At 47.1% G+C, this 23,647-nt stretch overlaps 1 protein-coding gene and 1 long non-coding RNA gene across 2 annotated transcripts; one reads left to right on the top strand and one right to left on the bottom strand.

Annotated features, from left to right (window-relative positions):
• The first annotated feature begins 13,185 nt into the window (after window positions 1-13,185).
• FGF23 (fibroblast growth factor 23) lies at window positions 13,186-23,647 on the top strand. Its single transcript, XM_053557680.1, has 4 exons — window positions 13,186-13,196; window positions 13,676-14,421; window positions 20,819-20,922; window positions 22,096-23,647. The coding sequence occupies exons 2-4, from the start codon at window positions 14,211-14,213 to the stop codon at window positions 22,534-22,536; spliced, it is 756 nt and encodes a 251-aa protein (XP_053413655.1). The 5' UTR covers window positions 13,186-13,196; window positions 13,676-14,210; the 3' UTR covers window positions 22,537-23,647.
• Window positions 14,780-18,514, bottom strand: LOC128562592 (uncharacterized). Its single transcript, XR_008373468.1, has 3 exons — window positions 17,533-18,514; window positions 16,250-16,322; window positions 14,780-15,230 (listed from the first exon to the last, which is right to left on the bottom strand). It is a non-coding gene; the product is annotated as an uncharacterized LOC128562592 (long non-coding RNA).

The following is a 23,647-nucleotide window of genomic DNA, read 5'->3' on the forward strand; positions in this document are numbered from 1 at the left end:
CTCTGTCTATGGAGTAGGATCTGTCACCTGTCTGTCTCAATAAAACTTCCCTGAAGCTAGTAAGCTCACTTTTGAGTTTACTGCTGTGCAAAGCCAAGCATCGACATGGTGAGTTCTGGGGGCTTTCCTCCCTTCACTGGGACACCCCTTGCATGACTGTTGTCTGTCCATACATCAGTCCACACTCTCTATTTCCATTTCCTCATTCCTCATTTTGTCCTAGACCCACACGATCTGTCTTTAGTCTACTCCACTGAAGCAGCTCTTTGCAAAACCATACATTAGAAACTGCATTTCTTGGTCCTTTAATCTGACATGGTTGTTCAAGTCTTCTTTCTAGAAAGCTTGCTTCCTCTGGCTTCCCTAACATTCCCCTCTCTCATTTTCCTTTCCCCAATCCTTATAATTAAGGACACATTCTAAACTCTAGAGAGAGCTGAAGACTCTTCTTAGCTCCTGCAGGGAATAAGATATGAGTCAATAACCCTCTTAGAACTACACGGGTTTTTTAGTAGGAGGAATAAATAAGCTATATACACGCAAGTGGTGAGGAGTGAATCTCACCATGCCCCCTTCTCAGTAAAGGTCCCTTTTATTCCTGGTCTTCCCTCCCTCCCTCCTTATCTCTGCTCCCCTCTTTAGGAAAGGAGTCTTTGATCTTCCCTTTATTTAAATATCTATTTATCTTCTCCATTGGCAATCGGAAAGGTAAAACCCCAAGGGTCAAGAGTGATTAAATGCTTAGAGGAATGAGGATGAGAAGTTTCCTCTGTTTTTAGCCAACATTGCCAGTTAGTTGGGAGGCCCTGGGGGCTCACATACTCCCCAGCACAGCTCACTCGACTGAGATCTGGCTTGGGATGTAGACAGTGCACCTGCCTGTGGCATCTTCTGTGTATCTTTTACATTTCAGGAATCTGCAGCAACAGAAGGTAATTAACACAGGTCAGGTTCCCAGGATTCTCAGCTAAAACTCTATGAGTAATGTTTCCTAGTGTTGTTTGTGGATTCTTCTTCCTTCTTAAAAGTCAATGTTCTCCTTTTTTAGTCCATGAGCTCTCCCTGGATTATCTAGTCTTAAAATTGGGGGCTGGACACAGTGGCTCATGTCTGTAATCCTAACACCCTGGGAGGCTGGGGCAGGTGGATTGATTGCTTGAGCTCAGGAGTTCAAAACCAGCCTGAGCAAGAGTGGGACCCTGTCTTTACTAGAAATAGAAAAAATCGCTGGCAACGTGGTGGGTGCCTATACTCCTAGCTACTGGGGAGTCTGAAGCAAGAGGATTGCTCAAGCCCATGAGTTTGAAGTTGTTGTGAGCTATGACACCATGGCATTGTACCCACGGTGACAGAGAGACTATCACAAAAAAAAAAAAAAGAAAAGATTTCTTCAACTATCACTTCTAGGCAAACAACTCCCATTTCTCTACTCCTCAAGCCCAATGTCCTTCCTGAGAGCCCCACCTTTTGTAATGAATTCTAAATCCAGCAGCGCTGGGCCCCTCATCTCTGGGATTTTCTAGGCTGGTGATGGTATCATCAGCCTCTCAGAGGTTCTCAACTCAGAAACCTGGGGATCATGCCTGAATCCCCCTTCTCTGCCCCCATCTACAATTAATCATTTCTTCCTGTAAGTTATTCTTTCTGAAGATCTCTCATAACCCTGTGTTTTATTTTCTAACCTCAAATGGCCCCTGTTTTGCAGCCTATTACTATCTCTCATCCAAAATGTTCTAGAAGTGTTCTAACTGGTCTGCCTGCATATAGACTTGTTCCCCTTCTAATTTACTCACCACGTGGCTACCAAAGTCATCGTCCACAGCTCAAGTTTAATCATACCAAGTCCCTGCCCAGATTTTCTAGTGTGTCCTCATAGGCTAAAGGTTATAACATAAATTCCTTCGTATGTCATCTAAGTCCATTTGTAACCCAACACTTTGGCTCACCCTTTCCCCCTGATTTCCCAACTTCATGCCTCCTATTATACTAGTTATACTGACATTCCATGACAGTTCTTCTCAGATGTCGTGTTCCTCCTGTGCCTGTCACATGTAATCTCCCCTTTTACAATTCTCTCTCCTACATCACACCTTGATCGCTTGGCTAACTCTTCCTCCTTCAAAACTCAGCTCAGCTGTTAACCCTTCCATGAAGCCCAACTTCCCCTTTCCTGGCCAGTTGAGAGCGCCTTCTCCTGGGCTCCCAGAACCCTTTGAACACACCTTCTTCGTGGCACACATCACGCTAGGAGAAGCTGCCGCTGTAGCAGGTGCTCTGCCCCTCTATACTGTAAGCTCCAATGTCCTTTCACCCATGTGTCCCTCCATCAGCACAGCATCTGGCATACATTAGCTCTCAAAATATATTCCTCGCCTAATTACCTTTATGAGGTCAGAATGGAAACATATCATATTTTGCTGTGTATAATGTGCACCTTTTTTGCCCCAATTTTTGAGGGAAAAATAAGCCTTTGCATTATAGGTAGATGTTACTATTTGTTTCTGATACATAAAATTTCTTATACTTTGTATCTGTTCTTACATTTTGTAATTATTTGTTACATAAAATTTCTTGTACCATAACTTGTTAAAAAATACCAAAATTCCTTTATAATACAAAAAACAAATGCCTAAATATGAACAAATAAAAGTTTGAATTAAAAATTAAAATGAAAGACTTTTTTCCTGAAAGTTCAAGCCAAAAACGTGGGTGGGTATTACGCACAGGAGCACATTATATGTGTCAAAATACAGTGATATGAAAAGGCACACACGTTTTAGAGACTGTTGGGTGCTTTGAAGAAATATAAGGAAAGGAAGGAAACATTGGGTATCTAGAGACCAGGCTTTTTTCATATGAGGCAGATATTATATCCTAATTTTATAGACATGTTAACTAAGTTCAGAGAGACCAAGTAATTTGCCCAAGGTGACAGCCCGTAAGAGGATAAGCACAGATTGGAACCCCAGGATCTGTCAGACATGCAGTCTGAGTTCCCATGCCAGGTGGCCCATCAGAAGAATTTTGTAGACCTGGTCTAGACCATCTCACTTTCAGGATTCCCCAGCCGGAATCCTGAAAGTGAGATGGGATGCATAGGAAACTGAAGAACTGGGCCCAAGGCATTGGCTGCGAGCCCTTGAGTTATTCAATAACCATTCTTAGGTCTCAATGACCTCATCTGTAAAGGAGGACAATGACACCAGTCTTACTTCCCTCACAGACCTGTGGTGAAGTTCAAGTGAGATCATGTGGCTTTGCTTTGAGAGACACCTTGTAATTATGGTAAATGGAGTCAATGGATAAATTCTCTAAAAATATGAGAATACACCCAAAAGGAAAGAATGTGCTCCCCAATATCCCAGTCCAAGGAGCATTAGGTGATGGGATGAATGGTTCTTTTTTTTTTTTTTTTTTGTAGAGACAGAGTCTCATTTTATGGCCCTCGGTAGAGTGCTGTGGCCTCACACAGCTCACAGCAACCTCCAACTCCTGGGCTTAAGCCATTCTCTTGCCTCAGCCTCCCAAGTAGCTGGGACTACAGGCGCCCGCCACAACGCCCGGCTATTTTTTGGTTGCAGTTTGGCTGGGGCAGGGTTTGAACCCGCCATCCGGTATATGGGGCCAGTGCCTTACGGACTGAGCCACAGGCGCCGCCCAGGGATGAATGGTTCTTGGGTTTGGGTGAAGCTGATAGTGGGAGGCTTCGCATATGGGGTGAATTGGCTCAGTTCTGGAGGAAGGGAGCCCCACGTTGGGAGGCAGAGAGCAGGGACTGTGGACACCTCCGTGCCAGCTGAGAACACAGTGATGTGAAAGGAAGTTAAAGAAGGCAGATCTCTCTTCCTGGAGCAGAAAATCTAAAATGTGAAAAAGTTAGAAATAAAGAATAGTCTGCCCAGAACCATGCAGCCCTTCCCGGTTTCCAGAGCAGGGCCATGCCCTCTGCCCACTGGTGCTCACACCCTGAAGGGGGCTGCACAGACTCCAAGGCCTCAGCTGACAGGTGCGGGGCACCGAGGAACAGGGAGAACAAGCGTCCCTGGCCGCCTCACAGCCCTGGCCAACGGGTGCAGCTAGGCTTTGAATCCAGGATTTGTTTTTCTATTTTGTTTTAATTCCAAGGTCAGTGTTCTTCCCATCACATCAAGCTAAGGGAAGAATTCATTCTTTCTTCTGGTGAATACTGATTAAGCACCTAAAATGTGCCAGGCATTGGAAATAACCAAAACTTTGAAAGTCACCTTTGAGGAATTCTGATAGGAGGTGAGAGTCTTGGAGGAACTACCTGAAGCTGTGAGAGAAGTTTGGGGTTTAGAAAAGGGAAAATGTCAACAACAACAAAATAACAATAAACATTTACCATAGCCTGAGCAGCTCTATGTGAGCACTACAGGAGATGACGTGTTATGTGTGCCTTATTATTAATGCCTGTCAACAACAGAATGAGGCAGGAATGAGTATTATTTCCTTTCATACAGCTGAGGAAACTGAAACTCAGAGAGGTGAGGTAACTTGGCAAAGATGGCATGCCTGGTGTAGCACAGATCTTGGCTTCTGGCTCAGACTAACCCCAGACTAACCCCAGGGTCTGCACCCAACCCCATGGCTGCCTCCTCTCAGCTCTGCTAAAGACAAAGAAATAATTCTTGCCAGGGAAGGGGCTGCCTCAGGTCAGAGAGCAGAGAGCTGCTGGAGGTGTGAGACACCAGCTCCTCCTCCCGTGTGGCAGGAGCATCCTGTCTGACCCCCACCCCCACGCCTCGGCAGCCCTGACCTCCAGCAGGCTAAGGGGATGCCTGCCTCCGGAAGCCCCAACATCCTGCATTCTGCTGAGCCCACAACGTGTCGGTCCGCCTGACCCAGCTGCAGCGCACAGACGGCCTGGGCTGACAGACTGGGGCTGAATTACCAGCCCCTCAGCTAGAAATAGCCCTCTGAGAAGTGTGTGGTGGCTACGTGTCCACAGGGAAGGGAGGAGGCAGGGCAGGGGAGTCACGGAGTCCCAGGATCCTGAGATAACACGAGTCCGGATGTGCAGAGTCCCAAACACGGTGGGCTGGCCTGGCTCACAGGCTCCAGAGAGGTGAGTGGGAACCAGGATGTCTGCTGCCCGACGTGGGCTGCGTGACAAGCCCCAGGCATCCTGAGAGGGTGGGCTGGGGGCTGTTGGGCAACCTTGGAGCACCAATCAGATCAGGCAGCCAGTGTGGACACACACACACATGCACCCACACTCTCACACACACACAGACAGCTCCTCTGCAGTCCCAAGTTTCTGCTGTTCCTTCCTTGGGCAGATCCTGCGTCTGCAAGAATGACTGTCTTCCCCCTGGTTTGAGACAAAGGAACAGAGTGGGATAACAGCAGCCTGGCAAAACCTTACGGGCAGAGTAACCAAGGGCTCTAACCATTACTCCTTCATCCCTCCCCCCGCCCTGGAAAATAGTATCCAAAGCTTACACTGAGGGAACCTGTGCCCAGTGCACCCCTGCCTCTCCTGGGTCACTGCCCTTTGCCCACCATGTTCCTATTCTGATGGTTTCAGTCCTAAAGACACATTCTTTTCTTTCTTTATTTTTAATTTCAGATTAATTTGAGACTACAAATGTTTAGGTACATTGTTTTCATTTTGAAGGTAAAGTTCAAGTTGTAGTTGAGCCCTTCACCCAGGGGGTGTGCTGAACATTGTATACATTCTTGAAAACAGGGACAGCCACAGAGGGAGGATGGTGTGCTCCACACAGTTCCCAATTCAGAGTAAGAAGACAGGGACTTGACTCCCAATTCTGCCACATACTAAGTGTGTGACCTTGGGCAAGTCACACATTGATCCTCAGGGTCTTCACATGAAAGAGGGGGATTCCTCATATCTCATGGGGTTGTTGTGAAGACCAGTAAGAGAATGCATGTGAGGATGCTGTATTGTGGGTAAGACAATACAGTTAGTGACGCTGTTTGTGACCTGAGGAGTGACTCCTGTCATTACGTGAGGCTACAGCACAGGTGCAGTCCCAGCTTCAACTGTGGATGATCTTGGGCACATCACTTAAACATCCAATGTTCTGATACCACCCTGGCCTCCCTTGTGGGATGTATCTGGCAAAGAATAGAACTGAAAAAGCACTTTGTCACCGTGGTTGTTATGATGGCTGTGGCTGGTCCACCTGCCTTAGAGCACTGCTTGCCCATCTTTTCACATCATGGCCTACATAGTAAATAAGAGTATCTTTAGGTTACACAGGCCACTCATGACTCCAGAGGCAACAGTCAGCCCAGGTTCCGGCCACTGCAGGCCATGGGAGTCACTGCCTCAACACCCCCGTTGACTCTTGGGGACTTTCAGGACATAGTTCAAGAAGCTTTAACTTAGAATTTTAAGGAAATAATCCCCCCTCCTCACAAAAATCTGATATTAGTTTATGGATAAAGGAGGTCTCTAGAGACTGTTGGAACATCTCAACTAGGACATAAATTCTTAAAAATTTATAAAGAAGGCTGTATTGTTTGGATTTCAGCAGGCTGGTTTCTGGCTATGGAGAGGATTCTGCTGAGGAAACGGTGAGCACAGCCACGACTGCAGCCTGCAGAGCCGGACGTGCCGCGCCAGGTACCTCTTCCTGTGAAATCCCTTTATTCCACAAAGAACAGGAATGAGACGAGCAAAGCTGAGGACGGCTCCTGCCTCCAAGGTCTGCCCTTTCCATGATATGAGTCACTAAGGGTAAGATCAGGACTGGAGAGAAATAATTGTGCAAGCAAATGATCCCAAGCCCTTCCCTGTGGGCACTAAAGAGGGTTAATGTCCCCAAGAGGAGGGCAAGTGAAGCTGTGGAAAACGGGCCTGGGCCAGGGCTGAGACTGAGAAGGCAAGGGGGATCTGCTTGCCCAGGGCCACCCAGGACCCACCCGCTACCTCTTGTACCTCATACTCCCATATTCCCAGAGGCACAATGAGGGATGAGGCGCCATACAGGGCCTATGCAAAGGTCACCTCACTCTCCTAAGGCAGGCTCGGAACAGAACCCAGGTGACCTGACTGTAGTGAATTTGTTCCATGAGTACCTGTAGGCACGGCATGGTGGGAGGGTTCAGAACCCTCTGCGCTCAGGGTCAGAAGCCGGACTCTAGCACTAAGCTCTGCCCCTAACTTGGCCAGAGCACCCGTGAGCCTCATTCCTCCTCACCGTGAAAATAGGCAGGGACGAGGATCTCCAGGGCTCAGGTTCCCGACATGCAACTCTGAGAGTCCCACATTGACTCCCTCAGGTTAGAGAAGCAAGGGGCCAGCCTGGAGTGGGTTTGGGGGCACTGGCAGGAGAGGAGGGGTGAGGAAATGGATTGTCACTTCACAAATCCCTCATGTTCAGAAAACTCCAGGCGGGCTTCTATTCAGAAAGGCACAAAGAGGACAGGAGTGGGGCGCCCCAGGCGAGGAGGAAAGCTGGGGAAAGCTGGGGGATGCGCTCCCTCTGGCCAGTGCCAGGAAGTGTGCCTGTCTGGCTAGCCAAAGGAAGCCTGGACCTCACAGTGGTGACCTGCGGGAATGACAGTCCAGGGGAAGCCTTTCTCCAAGTAGACTAGTGAGGAACAAGGGAGACAATCATCACAAAAGGATTTGGAAAAAATGTTAAAAAGCCTATTCAAATATCAAGTAAAAATAGTTCTTTGGGGGAAGGTAAAGCGTAATGAAGAGAAAGAAAGGAGAGTTGGGGAAAGTCCTGGAAATTGTTACACGTAGGGTTTGGGGAGGGAGGATACAAGGCAGCAGATCTTAACCTGAGAAACCTTCATCAAAGCCACCCCCACCTGGGCTCCCAGAGTCTGACTTAACTCCTCAGCTTTGCTCTGAGTGCAACAATCCTATCCCTGCTCTTATCACCCAAAGGGAGCCTTTCGTGAGGTCCCGCACACAGGCCCGGCCTCCCCCACCCGTGTGACACATGGCTTATCTCTTGCCAGCTGTGGAGGTGGGGGCCGGGACGGTGTTTCCAGGAAGAAGAGGGCGTAAGCGGAAGGAGAAGGGGTGAGGAGTTGAGAGGGAAGGAAAAGGCTTCAGCCATTGATCCTTTGATCTCAAGGTCTGCTGTGACCTTCAGTTTGCTAGGGCTCCCCAGCAGAGGCCATCTGAGGTTCTTTAACTTCCTTTTGTCCTGGCAAAATAAGATTCTGATTATAAGGACCAAAGGCAACACAACAGGACTGTGCACGATTGCAGAAGCCATTTGTCTTTCATTTTGGAATGTATGATGGGGGTTGCAGTTACACACTTCAATTGACCTTTGAGGAAATATGTCAGACTGAGACTGATGTTATAGATGCCTCTAAAATTAAACCGTTGCAAATATATGATATAACAATAATATATACGATATTATATATTAGATTACAGACTCTGTCTTCTTTGAGTTTATTCCTAATTTGGCATGGGCATTTTAAGCAAGGCAGGAGGCAGGGGGAGAAGGCTCCATCAGCAGGAATATAAACACCTCCAGATGCTACGGATGAGGTGGGGAACTCACATGCAGATGATCCAGGGTAGCAGTTGACAAGGCAGTGAGGAGGGCTGGAAGACAGGCAGCGCTCCCCCTGCAGACAAACGAAGGCCCAGAGTGCACGGGCTGAGAGTCACTTGAGAGCTGCGCACATCCCACCCCCCATCTTGCAGCTGGAGAAACAGGCGCAAAGAAAGGAGCGCTGCACAAGCAGATTCAGTGAGCGCCAGTTGTCGGGGAAGCCAATCCTCGTGATGGGTGTGGGTGAGAGGTTTGCATCTTATTTTAAAGGAATGGAAGTGAACCCGCTGTACTTAGTGAACTGCGTGCTGCTGTGCACATCTCATTAATCTGATCCTGGGAAGAACCATTCCAGGCAGCCAAGACATGTTCACTCCTGTTGAGATGAACACAGTTGTGGAATTCTACTCTCATTTTTTTTTAACAGACTCAATTTTTTCAGAGCCATTATGGGTTATGGAAAAATTGAGCAGAAAGTGCAGAGAGTTCCCGTACGCCTCCTCTGCCGACTCTGCACACCGTCTCCCCCAGCTTGCATTCGTGTGCTGCATTGGTTAGAATTAATGAACCACTGTGGACACGTTATTATCAACTAAAGGCGAATGTTTACATCAGGGATCACTCTTTGTGTTGTACTGTTCTGGGTTTTGACAAATGCTCAGCGTCAATCTCCACCGTTACAGTGTCATACAGACACTGCCCTAAACACCCCCTGTGCCCCAGTCAGCCCTCTGCTTTGTGCGCCTTCCCTATGCTCAGCTTCCTCACTGGGCAGCTGTCTCAGACATTGAACAACTACCCACAAATGATAGCACATAGTGTATTAGTCGTACACGTTCAGCCCTGGCCCCCAACATCTTTCAGGGCCACGCTCACTGCAGAAAGCATTTGCCAAGGGAGGTAATTGGCTGACGCAATCAGCCCTCGCCTGCACCTGCTGTCGGTCAGTCCTTGGGCTTCCCTGCTGCTCTGGCTTCCACCATTTCTTCTTCAGCGTGCTTGCCTCAGTTTCTTTTCTGTCGCCCTCCCTCAGATCTCTCTTCTAATGCTCTTCCAAGTTCTTAGACTCAAGTGAACTGCTTTATGCTCTTGAACAATGTTAAACTTCTAAGAAAACAGGTACTCAGATGTACATATTTTAAATGAAATATTCTCAAAGATTTGCCTGTTCTTACACAAACATTTATGCTCTATGTTAAGGTCAAAATAGGTGGCAAAGTTTAATGTCATGAAAATAAGCAAAGCTTATTTTCAAAAGGCTTCAGTGAACAGTACTCAGACGCTGATCCTTGTCATCAGCAACCATCACTGAGTATTGGTGTCACTATTTCTGAATGAACAAGTGTGGTCTTGACAAGGTCACTGGAAGCTTGAGATTCCTTGGCAGTAGTGGCGGGAGAGAAAACCATTCCCCGCTGAACTGCAGGGAAGCACCTCCACATTTTATGTGGATCTGAACCCCTTTTTAGGCCTTGATGTCCCACTTTGCTGTAGTTCTAGGCTCTCTTCCTCAGGGTTTTGGAGGAGGACCTGCCCTGAAGATAAGCCCTTTCATGGGCCTTTATTTTAGAAAGACTTCCATGAAAAAAAAAATAAGCTGAAAATTTTGTTTTGGGGAGGAGAAATTGGAACATCTCACTTGGAGGGAAAAAGGGGAAGTTCAGGAGGTTGACTCCATGGGAGTTACTAGTTCTAGACTAAGAAGTACTAAGTTCTTGTGACAGAGCACTGTGACCTCAGCCACCAGGGCCACACCACATGAAGCTATCGTGAGGTATATGCGTGTGTGTGTACGCTTGTATGTGCATGGGTGTGTATATACATACAATACATAAAAATATATACATATACACATATAAAATGACATTCGATGACCTTGGAAACCACCCCCCAAATTTTGGGCAGATCTTGGAAGGAAATGAAGCCTCCAGAAGAGCTGATCACTCTCAAATGGAATAAAACAGAATGGAATATAACTGCTAAAAAGAATCAGGTAGAGGTACACAAGGGCTATCTGGAAAGTATCCAGCCTCACCCTGTGAAAAATAACAGACATACAAGCCTGGATTCTTTCCAGACGGCCCTCATACATCCTGACCATCTAAATAGACTATGGCAGGAACAAGGTAAGCTTACTCTGTACATAGTAGGCTCTCAATTTTGGCTTAAAAAGTGCATATGTAAGTATATACATATACAGGGTGTCCGTAAAGTTCATGTGCCATTTAAAATACTTGTCTGTTTTAAATGGCACATGAACTTTACGGACACCCTGTATAGGTATACCCCAAATCAATAGTATTTAACCTTTGATAACATTTTACTTCTAGAGGGTGCTAAACCTAATACATGTTTACTTTCTATTTCATAGATTTCTGCATTGATTTACTCTTCAATAACAGTGTTTTTTTTTTTTTTTAAATAATGCTTGTTTTTCTATTCTTTTAAATTCCTACATTGCAGAATGTGTATATCAAGAGGCAGGTTGCTTTGGGGAAAGTCATCCCGAGCACCTCCCGCCCAGCCCACAGGACTATTTTGAACATCCAAGGGGGCAGTGTGGGTTAATATACATCGTCGTTTGTGAAACACTGGATAAATGCAAAGTATTTTCTGCCTAGTCTATTGTAAGATGAGGACTGTATTTTTTATTATTAGGCTTCCCTAAAGACTTTCTACAAGATACTAACCACACAGTAAGCTTTCAATAAACTGTTATGCATTGACTGTAATCCTAGCACTCTGGGAGGCCAAGGCAAATAGATTGCTTGAGTTCAGGAGTTCGAGACCAGCCCGAACCAGAGTGAGTCCCTGTCTCTAAAAAAACAGCTGAGTATTGTGGTGGACAACTGTAGTCTCAGCTACTCGGGAGTTGTGAGGCAAGAGGATCGCTTGAGCCCAAGAGTTTGAGGTTGCTGCGAGCTATAATGCCACCGCACTCTACTGAGGGTGACAAAGTGAGAGTCTGTCTCAAAAAAAAAGGCATTGATTGAGAAGATATAGTAAAGGAAGCATCTGACTGGCTGAAGGAGCATTTTTTAATGTCAAGATGACACCAGAATGGCATTTTCAGACAAGATGCAGAATGGCATGCCCCATAGAACTTCAAGAAAACAAGCAACAATTATTCATCAGGGATGGCTCAGATTTCCATCTGCCTGAGGTCCTGGACAAGACAGTGCCCTGAGAAAGTCAGATGGCTGTAAAACTGTTATGAAATGACAGAGACAGGGTCACGAGGAGGTGAGAGATCGGGAACCATGGCCTGCCAAGTTCCACCATTGGTGTACAGAGCCTTACACGGAGTCTTGAAAAGGAAAGAAAACTATGAGCTTCCCTGAGAACACGCCCTCTCCTATCTCCCAGCTCTTCTTTTTCTTTGATTCCCTCCAATATTTTTCCATCATAGCCTAATGGGAGTCAAGCCAAGGGTATGGTGGCCAAGTCTTCACACTGAGGGGATATGGTCCAAGTGAGATAATCCTCCTCAATAATCTTCTCAGAGCAGATTCTGAGAAAAGAGGAGATGAAGGAAAGTGATGAACTTGCAGGAATACAGCTTCCCATAGTCCATGGTCCACAGTGAAAGCCTGGAAATGGAGGACCCAGAGTAGGAGCCTCCTCACAGCGAATTCTCCTGATGCCCGAGCAGGGGCTTCCTGGCCAAGCTGGACATGAGTAGGCTTCCCCACCTGTCACAGACCAGCCTCTCTGCCGCATCCAGGCAGCCACCTGGGAACCAATCCAAGGCAATCCAGCGGCCTCCTCCGTGGGCTTCCTGCTTGCATCTGGTATCAGAGTTTCCCTTTGGGCTCCTAAGGTCACACTTAGATCCCAGATTCTCTTACCTGAAATGTGACTATATTAACGAACCATTCTGTTGTTTTCCGTCTTCTATCCAACCCTGGGGAGACAAGCAATGTGTATCGACACCCTGGGTAACGGACTTAGTTTGTTAGAGAAAAACCAAGGAGTGCTTTGTCTGATTGCCACTTGCACGTGCTTACCGAGTTCCTAGCTCTCGTGGCTTAAACTCTAACATGCTGTGTGGGTTTAGACATCTTGCAAAGGGCTTAGGAGGTCTGGAGTCAGATCTGGATTCAAATCCAACTTCTTCCACATATTAGCTGTCTACCTTAGGCAGGTTACTTAAACTGTGTGCACCAGTGTTCTGGTTCATACAACAGAAATAACAACACCTCTTCCAAGGATTATCCTGAAGAGTAAATGAGTTACTACAAGGAAAGCACTTAGAACAGGGGGTGGGAGAGTAAGCTTTCTGTAAGTGTTAGCTGTCACTGTGATTCTTTTGAGAAGTAGCCTAGGGAATCAGAAGCCTTACCCTAGCTCTGCCACTTACCTGCCTTGTGACTGTGGACATATGAAGCCCAAGTATAGTATAAAAATGTTGATAATGGCGGCTGTGCCCATCCCACAGTTACAATGAGGTTCAAGTGAGTTAATAGATAAGAAAATGCTTCATAAGCCATTAAAATAAAACTGTGCAGTTGTAGGGTAATGAACGTCCTCTCTTTTTGCCTGTACCTGTAAGATTGTACACGCTTTGTGTTCTAATTACTTTTTGTCTGCCTCTTCCATTCCATCTGAGGTCCTTGAGGCAAGACTCACACTGGGTTTCTCCTATATCAGCCATGATGTCTAGTGTGATGCCTGCACGTGGTAGGTCCTCAGTAAAGGGGAATTGTGTGTTTTCCTGGTCTGTGCCCCGGTAGCTCGCTCCCCTTTAGGCTTTAGCTTTGCAGAGGGCACATCTGTGAGTAGCACCTCCCTGCAGGCAGCCAGTCCCAGAGCCGAGCACCTGTATGCAGACGCTAACTCTGGGGACACGCTGTATTATGTGCTGATCCCTGAGGCTCGGCCAGCAGACGTCTGCCACTCGTGAGGTCTCTGATTGAGTCCCCTACTCTTGGGGACAATGTTATTACCAGTTTAGTTCACTAGATGGTCCAAATAGGGAAACTGAGAAATTGAACGTCGGCGTTTTCAGTGACCTCCAGGCCTTGTTTTCTTTCTTCCCAAGATGCTATCTGGGGTTTGGAGCCCCTGCTCTCAGCTCCCATATCTTTAATGAGGTGGAAGGGTGGGAGGCCTCAGGATGCCATCTGCCTATGGTGTGATATATCTCTGTATCCTCCAAGGAACCCACCTACTGCTGCACACAGAGAATGCACAGGAATTTAAAGAACTAAGAAAACCAAAATGAGCAGACTCAACAACAGGAGATTAATTGCCTAGGAGTTAGTGGACTGCATGACTGAAGCTGGATATTTTAGAAACCAGTGGTTGCCTTCACATTTCCTGGTGGAAGTGGGACAGGTCAACAGACAACCCAGGGTCACAGATAACTTTTGCCCACACATCATTCACTTTTGGGAGCGTTGGCTTGAAATTGAGGGGTGTGTGTGTCTGGAACCGACGTGCCTTCCGTGCGCCTCAGAGGTCTGCACTTTCTTCAAATGGGCTGATTACAACACAGAGGATGTGGACAGTGGACTTCTTCCTGTTCAATGTCACACTGCTACCCTTTAAAAGTCCAGGGTTAAAAAAGGAGGGAATCCAGCCTAGGATCTTCGGCCGGCTACTTGCAAGGAAAAAGGAAAGGCCAGCAAGGCCAGGCCTGCAGAGGGAGTGTCTGGTTTCAGTCTCAGCACCAACCACTCAGAGAGCAGCGTGATGCTGGGGACCTGCCTCAGGCTCTGGGTCTGCGCCCTGTGCAGTGTTTGCAGCATGAGCATTGTCAGAGCCTATCCCAATGCCTCCCCGCTGCTCAGCTCCAGCTGGGGTGGCCTGACCCACCTGTACACGGCCTCAGCCAGAAACAGCTACCACCTGCAGATCCACAAGGACGGCCATGTGGACGGCGCACCCCACCAGACCATCTACAGTGAGTAGGGGCTTCAGGCTGGGAAGAAGGGGGACTTCCCTATTGCCCATCCTCATGAGGACTGAGGAGGTTTGGGGTAGACCAGAGGGCTAATCCAACCCCCTAGCTCCCTGCTCAGGAGCCTCTCATTCTGTGTGTGTGTGTGTGTGTGTGCATGTGTGTATGCTTATACCTTAGGGGAAGAATCTGTGACACCTTCCCCGTTAGGGGTTTCTCTGAGCATGCATAATTTCTGCCTCAACTAAAACCATTCTTCCCACAGTAGGAACCTCTTTACCTTTTCCCTGTCCAATAATTCAAATAACATACAGAAAGGAAGCCAAGGAGTCTAAAAGGAAAAGAAGCCAGGTAGATCAATGGACTGGGTTCTAGCTCATAAACTTTTAGACTGGTTAACCAAGGAGATTGTAAAGAAGATTCCTTTATCCTGCTAAGAATGAACTTAAGAGCTCTTTCCAACTCTGAGCTCCTAGCCTTCTAAAAATTCTCAGGAAGATCATATTAGAGACACTGGCTGGGTGTGCTGTTAGGGTGGATCTGACCACTTGGTGCACAATCCACCCACCACCATGCCTCCATCCTTCAGTCCAACAGGTGTACTGGGTGCTTCAGAGGTGGCCCTTGATGATTCTTCTCTCTGACACTGACTGAGAGGTGTCCAATCAGTAGCAAGTTGACCTCGTTGGGAACTCTTGGGCAACGTGAGACAACCGGCATGTTTTTAAAGATTAGGTCTGTGGAGAGTTGGATCACAATTCACAATGTCACTCAATTAGCACTGATTTGAATGAGGTCCCCTTGGTGTGCTCCTATATGAGGGATAAGGGGGGGGCGGGGAGGATGGATATGGTAAAAGACAGGGTCTTATATTTTAGAAGAGTACGTAAAAATTACTCTACAGATACAGACAAATGCAAATGGAGTCAATATATTTCAAATGAAAGGAATGAAAATAGTAATTACAATCTCTAACTAAAGATAACATCTTAGGGGAATTATGATTTGTTCTTTCTTGTTGTTAAGCATGAATCGATTATTTTGCTGTGGCCAAGGCACTCATTCTTCTAGGAATCAAAGGTGCTGAAAGCTGTTGGCAAGATATACATGCACGTACAAAACCAATGGTTTACAAGATGAAAGGATGGAGAAAAATGACCTCTAAATATCACAGGTTCCAGAATTTAAGGGAATAGAGTAGGATTTAGGAGTCAACACCTTCAAAGTCAAGTTTGATTCTGATGGCAAAAATCTGAGCTCAGTCTTGGTGCACCAAAGTGTTGCTCATTTCATTCAATAGATATTTAATAGGACCTACAACGTGGCTGTCATTATACCAAGCTCTGTGACTGAACAGGAAGACACAGCTCTTCAAGGACTTCATAGTCCGCCATTTCTTCTTTTCACCCAGCTCATTATCAGGTTTTTTAGGAAATATAATTTAGCACTTCTCATGGAGGGCCACTCTTAATTCCACTGCAAGATTAGATGTGATTTAAAATGTAGTATAAGGCTGGGCACAGTGGCTCACACCTGTAATCCCAGCACTCTGCGAGGCTGAGGCAGGAAGATTCCTTGATGTCAGGAATTTGAGACCAGCCTGAACAAGGGCAAAACCCCATCTCTACTCAAAATAGAAAAATTTTCCAGGAGTGGTGGCTCATGCCTGTAATCCAAGCACTCTGGAAGAATGAGGCAGGTGGATAGCTTGAGCTCAGGAATTTGAGACCAACCTGAGCAAGAGCGAGACTATGTCTCTAAAACAATAGCCAGGCATTGTGGCAGGCACTTGTAGTCCCAACTACTCAGGAAGCTGAGGCAAATGGATTACCTGAGCCCAAGAGTTTGAGGTTGCTGTGAGATATGATGCCAAGGCACTCTTCTTAGGGCAACAAAGTGAGATTCTGTCTCAAAAGAAAAAAAATAGAAAAATTAGACAGGTGTGGTCTTGGGCACCTGTAGTCCCAGCTACTGGGGAGGCTGAGGCAGGAGGATCACTTGAACCCAAGAGTCTGAGGTTGCTGTGGGATAAGATGATGCCACTGCATTCTACCCAGGGCAACAGAGGGATACTCTGTCTCAAATAATAATAATATTATTATTAATAATGATAATATACATAAATAATAAATGCAGGATCGCAGGTTATGGTGAATAATTTGATTTCCACCGATGGAAAGGGCTGCATACAACTAGAGGATGTTTGCACATCTTGCCTAGAATCATGGGCTCCATTTGCTGAAAGGCACTCTCCAAAGACAAGTCCTTCTGAACAAGAAGTAGAGTAGCATGGAGCAGGGTGGCTATGGTGGACAGGGAGTATGTGGAGTCCAGCCTCCTGGGCCAGCATACAAATTGTAGCCCTTTTCCCCCAAGTGCCCACCTGGCATCAGGCCCAGAGGAATTCACTGAGTGCTAAGCATTGTGTCTTTGAAAAGATAAATGCTAACATGGTGGGGAGGAAACTCAGGGTCAGGGTAGAGGATGGGAGATCTATTTTTCTCAGTTTATGTGATCTTTTGTACTGTTCAATCAGTTATATATCTTATCCAAAAAAAGATCAAGGGAAAATTATACACTAAGATCGAAAGTTACCCGAAAGGAAAGAGGAAACATTAGCACACGTAGCTAGGAAGAACAACTAATTAAAAGTCTGGTGAAGGACTTGTAATCACCTCGTCAATGAATGGGAAGCCATGCCTTTACACTGACAGCAACATGGGAGTGGGGGGAGTTCCCTCCTAATTAGTTATACATTTCCAGTGAAATATGCTCTGGTTGATGATTTTGCTGTAGTAAATTCTTTATTTTTTCTTATCCAACTTCTTTTTATTTAAAATTAACATGCTTTTTTTTTATTATTGGGGATTCATTGAGGGTACAGCTGTAGTAAATTCTTGATTACAAGTAGCGTGCACAACCCATCTTCAGGTTATTGCACTTAACCAGATGAAATCATCTGCTTATACGATTCCACAGGCTCCCTTCAGACACACAGCGCTGCTGTCCTGGAGCCTCCCCAGTGTCTGTGTCACCTGTTCTGCCTTGAACAAGGCCTCGCTCTAACGCCCCCTTACCCTCGCTTGCAGAAACGGCAAGAGAGATGTTGCTCACCCGTGGGTGATATCGCTTCCCCAAACCCGATGGTTTCTCTTCTTCCACTTTCTCCCTTGGAATTTCCTTTACTTGAAGCTGAGCTCTAACCCTTCTTCACAGTATTATCTTTCTTTTGAGGAGCTCAAGGCACTTCCGTCATCTCCTTTGTCATTCACTGTTATGAGAACAGAACAGGGCAGATGATTTTCTGCTGCCACAGCAGAGGTTGAGCTGAAGTGGTAATTGGTAAAATGACTCTCATTTGGGAAGTGCTTTATAGTGGGTAAGAACATTATTTCATTATATCCTCAAGACAACAAAATGAGGCAAATGATTCTACTGTCCCCATTTTACACAGGAAAAAAAACAACAAAGGTTAAAGAACTGAGATAGTGGGAGCACAGCTAGTCAGTGACCTACAAGCCATCTTGGCCCCAAATCTCACACAAGGAGATGACGTGATCCTGCAAGATCATGTGCAAGGAGACGGCAAAGTCCTTTAAGCCTACTCCCTGCCCTGCTCCAACAGGTAGCGTGGGAGGCTGCAGCAGCCAGTGATTTGTTCCTTCCTTCCACCAAATTCTCCCCCTGCCACATCTGTGCAGACCGCAAAAAGATGCCCTCTGAAAACCCAAAGGGAAGAAAGCTGCCTCTCTTCCAGGTTCTAAACTTTCATACTGGCGCATGTGGGTTTGATGCGAGAGCCTGTGTGCCCTCCATAGCAGCTGCTCACTGTTCAACCACTGCGGGTTGTTTCCTGTGGGGACCAGCCCTGGAGAGCAAGAGTCGTGTCCCATGCACACTGCCCACACTGGCCATAGCACCAGGCCAGCACAACTGTCAAAAAGCATGAACGGCAGGGAAGAGCACGCTACACGGTGTCGTTTCCAGTCACTTTGCAACCGTTATCCTGTTTGATTCTTACTGTCACCCTAAGAATTATCCTCAATTCACAGATGAGGAAACTACGACTACAGCAAGGAGTTGCCCAAGGCTACAAGGTTAGTAAATGCCAGAACTGGGGCCAGAATCCACAGCCCCTGGGTCTTGGTTCCTAGTTCAGTGCCTCTTCCCTGACTCCATTAGGCTTGCTTCGACTCGTCTTCATGGGTGCGGCACGTACGTTAGCACTGATACTGTCTTCTCAGACCTTAATGATCTCTGCTGCAGGCAAGGCACAGGGTATCAGGAAGGCGATGTCACCAACCTGAGTTTCAATCCTGCCTAAGTTTCCTCATCACTTTAGTTGGGATGCTGCAACTACGAATACTTCTCTTAGTAATAATATTAACCATGTAACAGTTGTCTTGAGAGTTTAAAAGATATAAACTATTTAAAGAACAACCATTCAAAAAAAGTTACTAAGTGTAACTTTTTTCCCAATTAGACTGAAAAGTCATCAGAGTAAAAACTGCAGTAAGACCGCCATGCTTGGCCACCTCCCTGCACTGACCGCCTCCTTAAGTTGACCTAATTTTCCTAGGATGGACATACACCACATGTTATCAGGATAGTAGACCTCGTTCCTTATGTGGACCACCTCTGTATGTTGACCAGTTTGTTACAGTGCTGGGGTGGTCAACTTACAGAGATTCTACTCTATTTCTTACATATTACTGTTTCTCTCAGGATGTACCACAGAATTAGCCGCATAATTTAGACACATAGGCAGACACTATTTTGGAGGAATTTAAACATCTTCAACATCTCCCATGCTCCACCCCACTTTCCAGAAGCTTCCCCCAATGTTAAGTCGCAGCCAGACTTTGAGATGATTTAATTTTTCTCTTTGGCCCCCTTCCTGTGTCTTCTTTCTGGGCTTGCCCTCACCCTCAGTCCCTCTGCCCCACATCACTCCAATTTCAGTCCCTAACATAATCTCAGCTAGTGTCTAATTACTGCCCACGTGCTGTCCTTGAGATCTTTGTACTGAGCCTACATGATATAAGAGCGGAGCCTTGGGCTTTAAATCACTCTGCAAGGCCCCATCACTGGCCAGGCACAGAGGTCAGGCCTTAACAGACTCTCTGAGCTGCATTCGCAGAGGAGGAATTAGAATTCCTGTCTGGACTACCTCCCTGGAGGCTGTGAGGTCAGATGAGATGTACGTGGAAATTCTGTAGTAAGCAAAGGGAAGTGGCTTTGCTGACCTAAAGAAATGATTTTTAACAGAAAATGTCAGGTAATTCAGCAGTATTTAAGGCAGAAGTCTTGCTCAATTATCAGTCATATTACACCATCCTATGGTCTAATTGTGCCCTTGCAAGAAAAAAGAAAGCATGCTTCAGACTGTTATCAATTATTTAAGGTGTAAACAATATGAATGGGTTTCAGGCCCTTGTGGGAGACTAATTTTTAAGAAGGGACATTGAAAGACCGTGAAGAACTGCACCTGGACGTTGACTGCACTAATGTACACAGCTATGATTTAACAACAAAAAATAAAATAAAATAAAAGCCAATTGGAAGGCCTAAACACATGGAAAAAAAAAAAAAGAAAAAAGAACGGCACCTGGAGGGGGCACCACCAAGTGACTAAAGGACCAAGAACCGAACCCAAGAAGAGCCCAGGAAGAAAATGCCATCCAAAATGCATGTACCCTCTGTGCTGAAGTAGCTCACTCTGGAGAAGGCACCAGATGGGTAAACTCAGCTTGACCAGCATCAGTGGAATCCATGGTATGGCAGAGGCACTGTGCTGAGGGGGGTGACGAGAAGAAAGAACAATCAGTTCTGATTAAGGAGACGAGGAAAGTCTCCATTCAGATAGTGACGTCTGAACTTGGTCTTGCAGGATGAGTGCCTGACTTCAGCAAGTAGAGAAGGAGGGACATCAACTCTAATACAGTTCTGGACACACAGTGCGTGTTGAATAACGTATCAGACTATTATTATACAGTTTGATGATAGAGTATCAGACTCTATGTACAAGCTGGATCCATGAACAACATCTCACCATAGATTTTTAAATCACAAAAGCAGAAACTTGGAAGAATGTATCCACCACCACAAACATTTAAAGAGATTAGCAAGTCCAGGTAAGAGAGAGAAACGTGTACAGCACCGGTGACAGAATGCCCCGAGTCCAGAGTGCTCTATACCAGCAAGGGGAGGACGAAGCAGGAGCTGACGGGAGCTTGTGTGCGGTGTCAGAGGAAATGAGGCTAAACAAGTAGAAGGTCAGGGTTATGTGACGTCACCAGCCTTTAACTCAATCCTGGGAGCTTTCAGGAATGTGGGTTTTAGGGACGTGCTTGCAGGCAGAAATTGGATACAGAAGAGTTTTTTTTTGTTTTTCCCATAGGTGCCCTAATGATCAGGTCAGAGGATGCTGGCTTTGTGGTGATTACAGGTGTGATGAGCAGAAGATACCTCTGTATGGATTTCCGAGGCAACATTTTTGGATCAGTGAGTGTCTTTTTGTCTTGGTCACCATTTGCAAACAATTATCTAATTTCTTTGACACAATCTGGACTTCTCTAGCTTAAAGGTACCATTGGCAGTGTACCTTGGTGACCTGTTTTCACAAGTCTAAGTGCCTAATGCTCAGATTTACACAGCTAAGGTGTGAGCCTGGGCAGTCTGGTTCTAGAGTCTGCCCTTGCTCTGGGCGGCCTGTTGGTACCCATTTTTGTATCTACCACAGGCCTTGGTATGTAGTTGTAGGTCCTCAAATCATGTAAATTCACGTTGTAAAATACGTTAGAAAGGGTGAGAAGCCACTAGTTTCTTCTTGATTATGTGACTAGCTGTCACCTTAGGCAAGTCCCCTCATTTCACCAGACTTAAGTTTCTTATTTGGAGGGGGAAAAAATGAAGTGCAGGAAATGGCATAGCCTGGGAAGTTCTCCCCAGTGACAGATTTGTATTTAATTACCTCTACCCCAGTGAGAGCTGGTCATTCAGACTGGTAAGCAAAAAGTTTCCCAAACTAAAAGGCTGTGGCCATATTCCAGAGGACTGCTTACCCTGGAGTCTCTTACTGCTGGACATATCCACTAGAAATTTCTCAAGAGCAGAGACTTTCTGGTTTGACTACCAGTGTCTGGCTTAGAACAGATAAATCTCTGTTGAACAAACACTGACATATAGATAATTAAATAAATATCTGTTGAACACATCTAGGCATATAGATAGGCCTAGTCTGTAAATACTCAATTCATGGAGTTTGAGGTTTAAATGAAACAATAGGCACAGGCCTTTGGAGGCCCTCAATAAACTAGCAGCGAGAATTCAAACCCAGCTCCTCTCTCTCACGTCAGTACCCTACCAACGCCATCCCACCTCCTTTCTCCAGGTGAGGAGACAAACCCAAGCCAACCTTCAGCCAGAAGAGGGTTGGAAAAGGTAGAGAGAGGGATGAGGGATGCCAAGAAAGCCAGGTGTGGGGCCGGGTCTCCAGGCGCAGATTGTGGGGCTGCGTTCCGTGTTGGGCAACGCATACCTGGAAACCACTTTTCCCCTAGAGAGGACGCAGCGCGTGCCCGCCCAGGGCCCCAGGCCAGTGGCCAGCGCGCCAGGCCCGGGGAGGGGCCCGCGGCCAGCCCTCACCGCCCGCTCTGCTCTCGCCCTTCTTTGCAGCACTCCTTCCACCCGGAGAACTGCAGGTTCCGACACCGGACCCTGGAGAACGGCTACGACGTCTACCTCTCGCCGCAGCACCACTTCTTGGTCAGCCTGGGCCGCGCCAAGAGGCCCTTCCTGCCGGGCACGAACCCGCCCCCGTTCTCCCAGTTCCTGTCGCGGAGGAACGACATCCCGCTGCTTCACTTCCACACCCCGCGCCCGCGGCGGCACACGCGCAGCGCCGAGGACGACTCGGAGCTCGACCCCCTGAACGTACTCAAGCCGCGGCCGCGCGCCACCCCGGGCCCCGCCTCCTGCTCGCAGGAGCTGCCCAGCGCCGAGGACAACAGTCTGGTGGCCAACGACCCTTTAGGGGTGGTCCGGGGCAACCGGGTGAACGCCCACGCCGGGAGGGCCGGCCTGGACAGGTGTCGCCCCTTCCCCAGGTATGTCTAGGGGCCGGAGAGGAGCCCTCTTCCAGCGGCCTTCCAGGGACCAGCACTCTGCGCATCCAGCCTGGGGAAGGGAGTGATGTATGGAGCTAGCGGCTCCTCTCTAACTCCCTCCCTCGGGAGGTCCTGAGTAACAGGGTTTCACCGCCTTCCGCACCCCGCATATACCACCTTTCTGAATAAGAAAGCCAGCATGTAAACTAGCAGCGTCCGAAGGAGGAGACCCCCACTCCAGCCCCGTATTGCTCTTCCGTACGCCTCTCTTAGTTTGGCACTAAGCGAAAGTGCTGGATTAGGGAGCTCGCTGCTCGGAAGGCGAGGGGAAGGGCAGCCCCAGAGGCCTCCCACTGCCCGGGGCGCTTGTTTCCCGCCGGGATCCAGATGGCATATGAGTTTGCCACCTTGATATTAACAGCCCGCCAGGGCAAGCTGGTGAGGACACTAAGTTTAAGCCATTTATCTTCCTTGAAGAAAAATCTCTGGGGAAGACTGTCAAAAAAGATTGGTGGCAGGTAGTCAAAACCAGACACCCAGAATGCCAGGTAAACGGGGCGAATCCGGCGGGAGCCCTCACGCTGGACACTGGGCAGACACCGCTGCCTGGCTCTGTCCGCCATCCAGGGGCCGTGGGGCCGGAGTGGCTGCTCCGTTCCCAGGGGGCTCGCGATACAGTTTTGCCCCTTGACCCCATCTTTGGTTTTACTGAATTTGGCCTAAGGAATAGCTTTCGTATCAGCTTATGATAATCCACCCTGCTAGGATTTGCTTTTCAAAATGGAAATAAGTTCAAACTCTCCAAAGAGGCATTTAATGAAGCCTCTACTTTCAGGTTGAGTCCTCTCGGGGTCACATTTGTGTAAATTATCCAGAATGGACCTTGAGACACTGTCTCAAGCAGACAATGGGCTGCTCTGGTTAGATGTTCTGTGGACTGAAAAATTGTGTCCTTTTTTTCTAAGTGAATTAACATCAAGGAGTCAGGGGGGAAAAGAAGTTCACCAACCAGCGGACAAGCTGTATGAGTTATGAGAAGAATGCTGTCAGGCTTTTGACATGGCTTTTGACCATGGGCTCCTTAAGTGCTCTGCAGCAAGTGGCTGTAAGATTAGTTAAAA

Source organism: Nycticebus coucang, chromosome 12 (assembly GCF_027406575.1).
Source record: "Nycticebus coucang isolate mNycCou1 chromosome 12, mNycCou1.pri, whole genome shotgun sequence".
Lineage (NCBI taxonomy): Eukaryota > Metazoa > Chordata > Mammalia > Primates > Lorisidae > Nycticebus > Nycticebus coucang.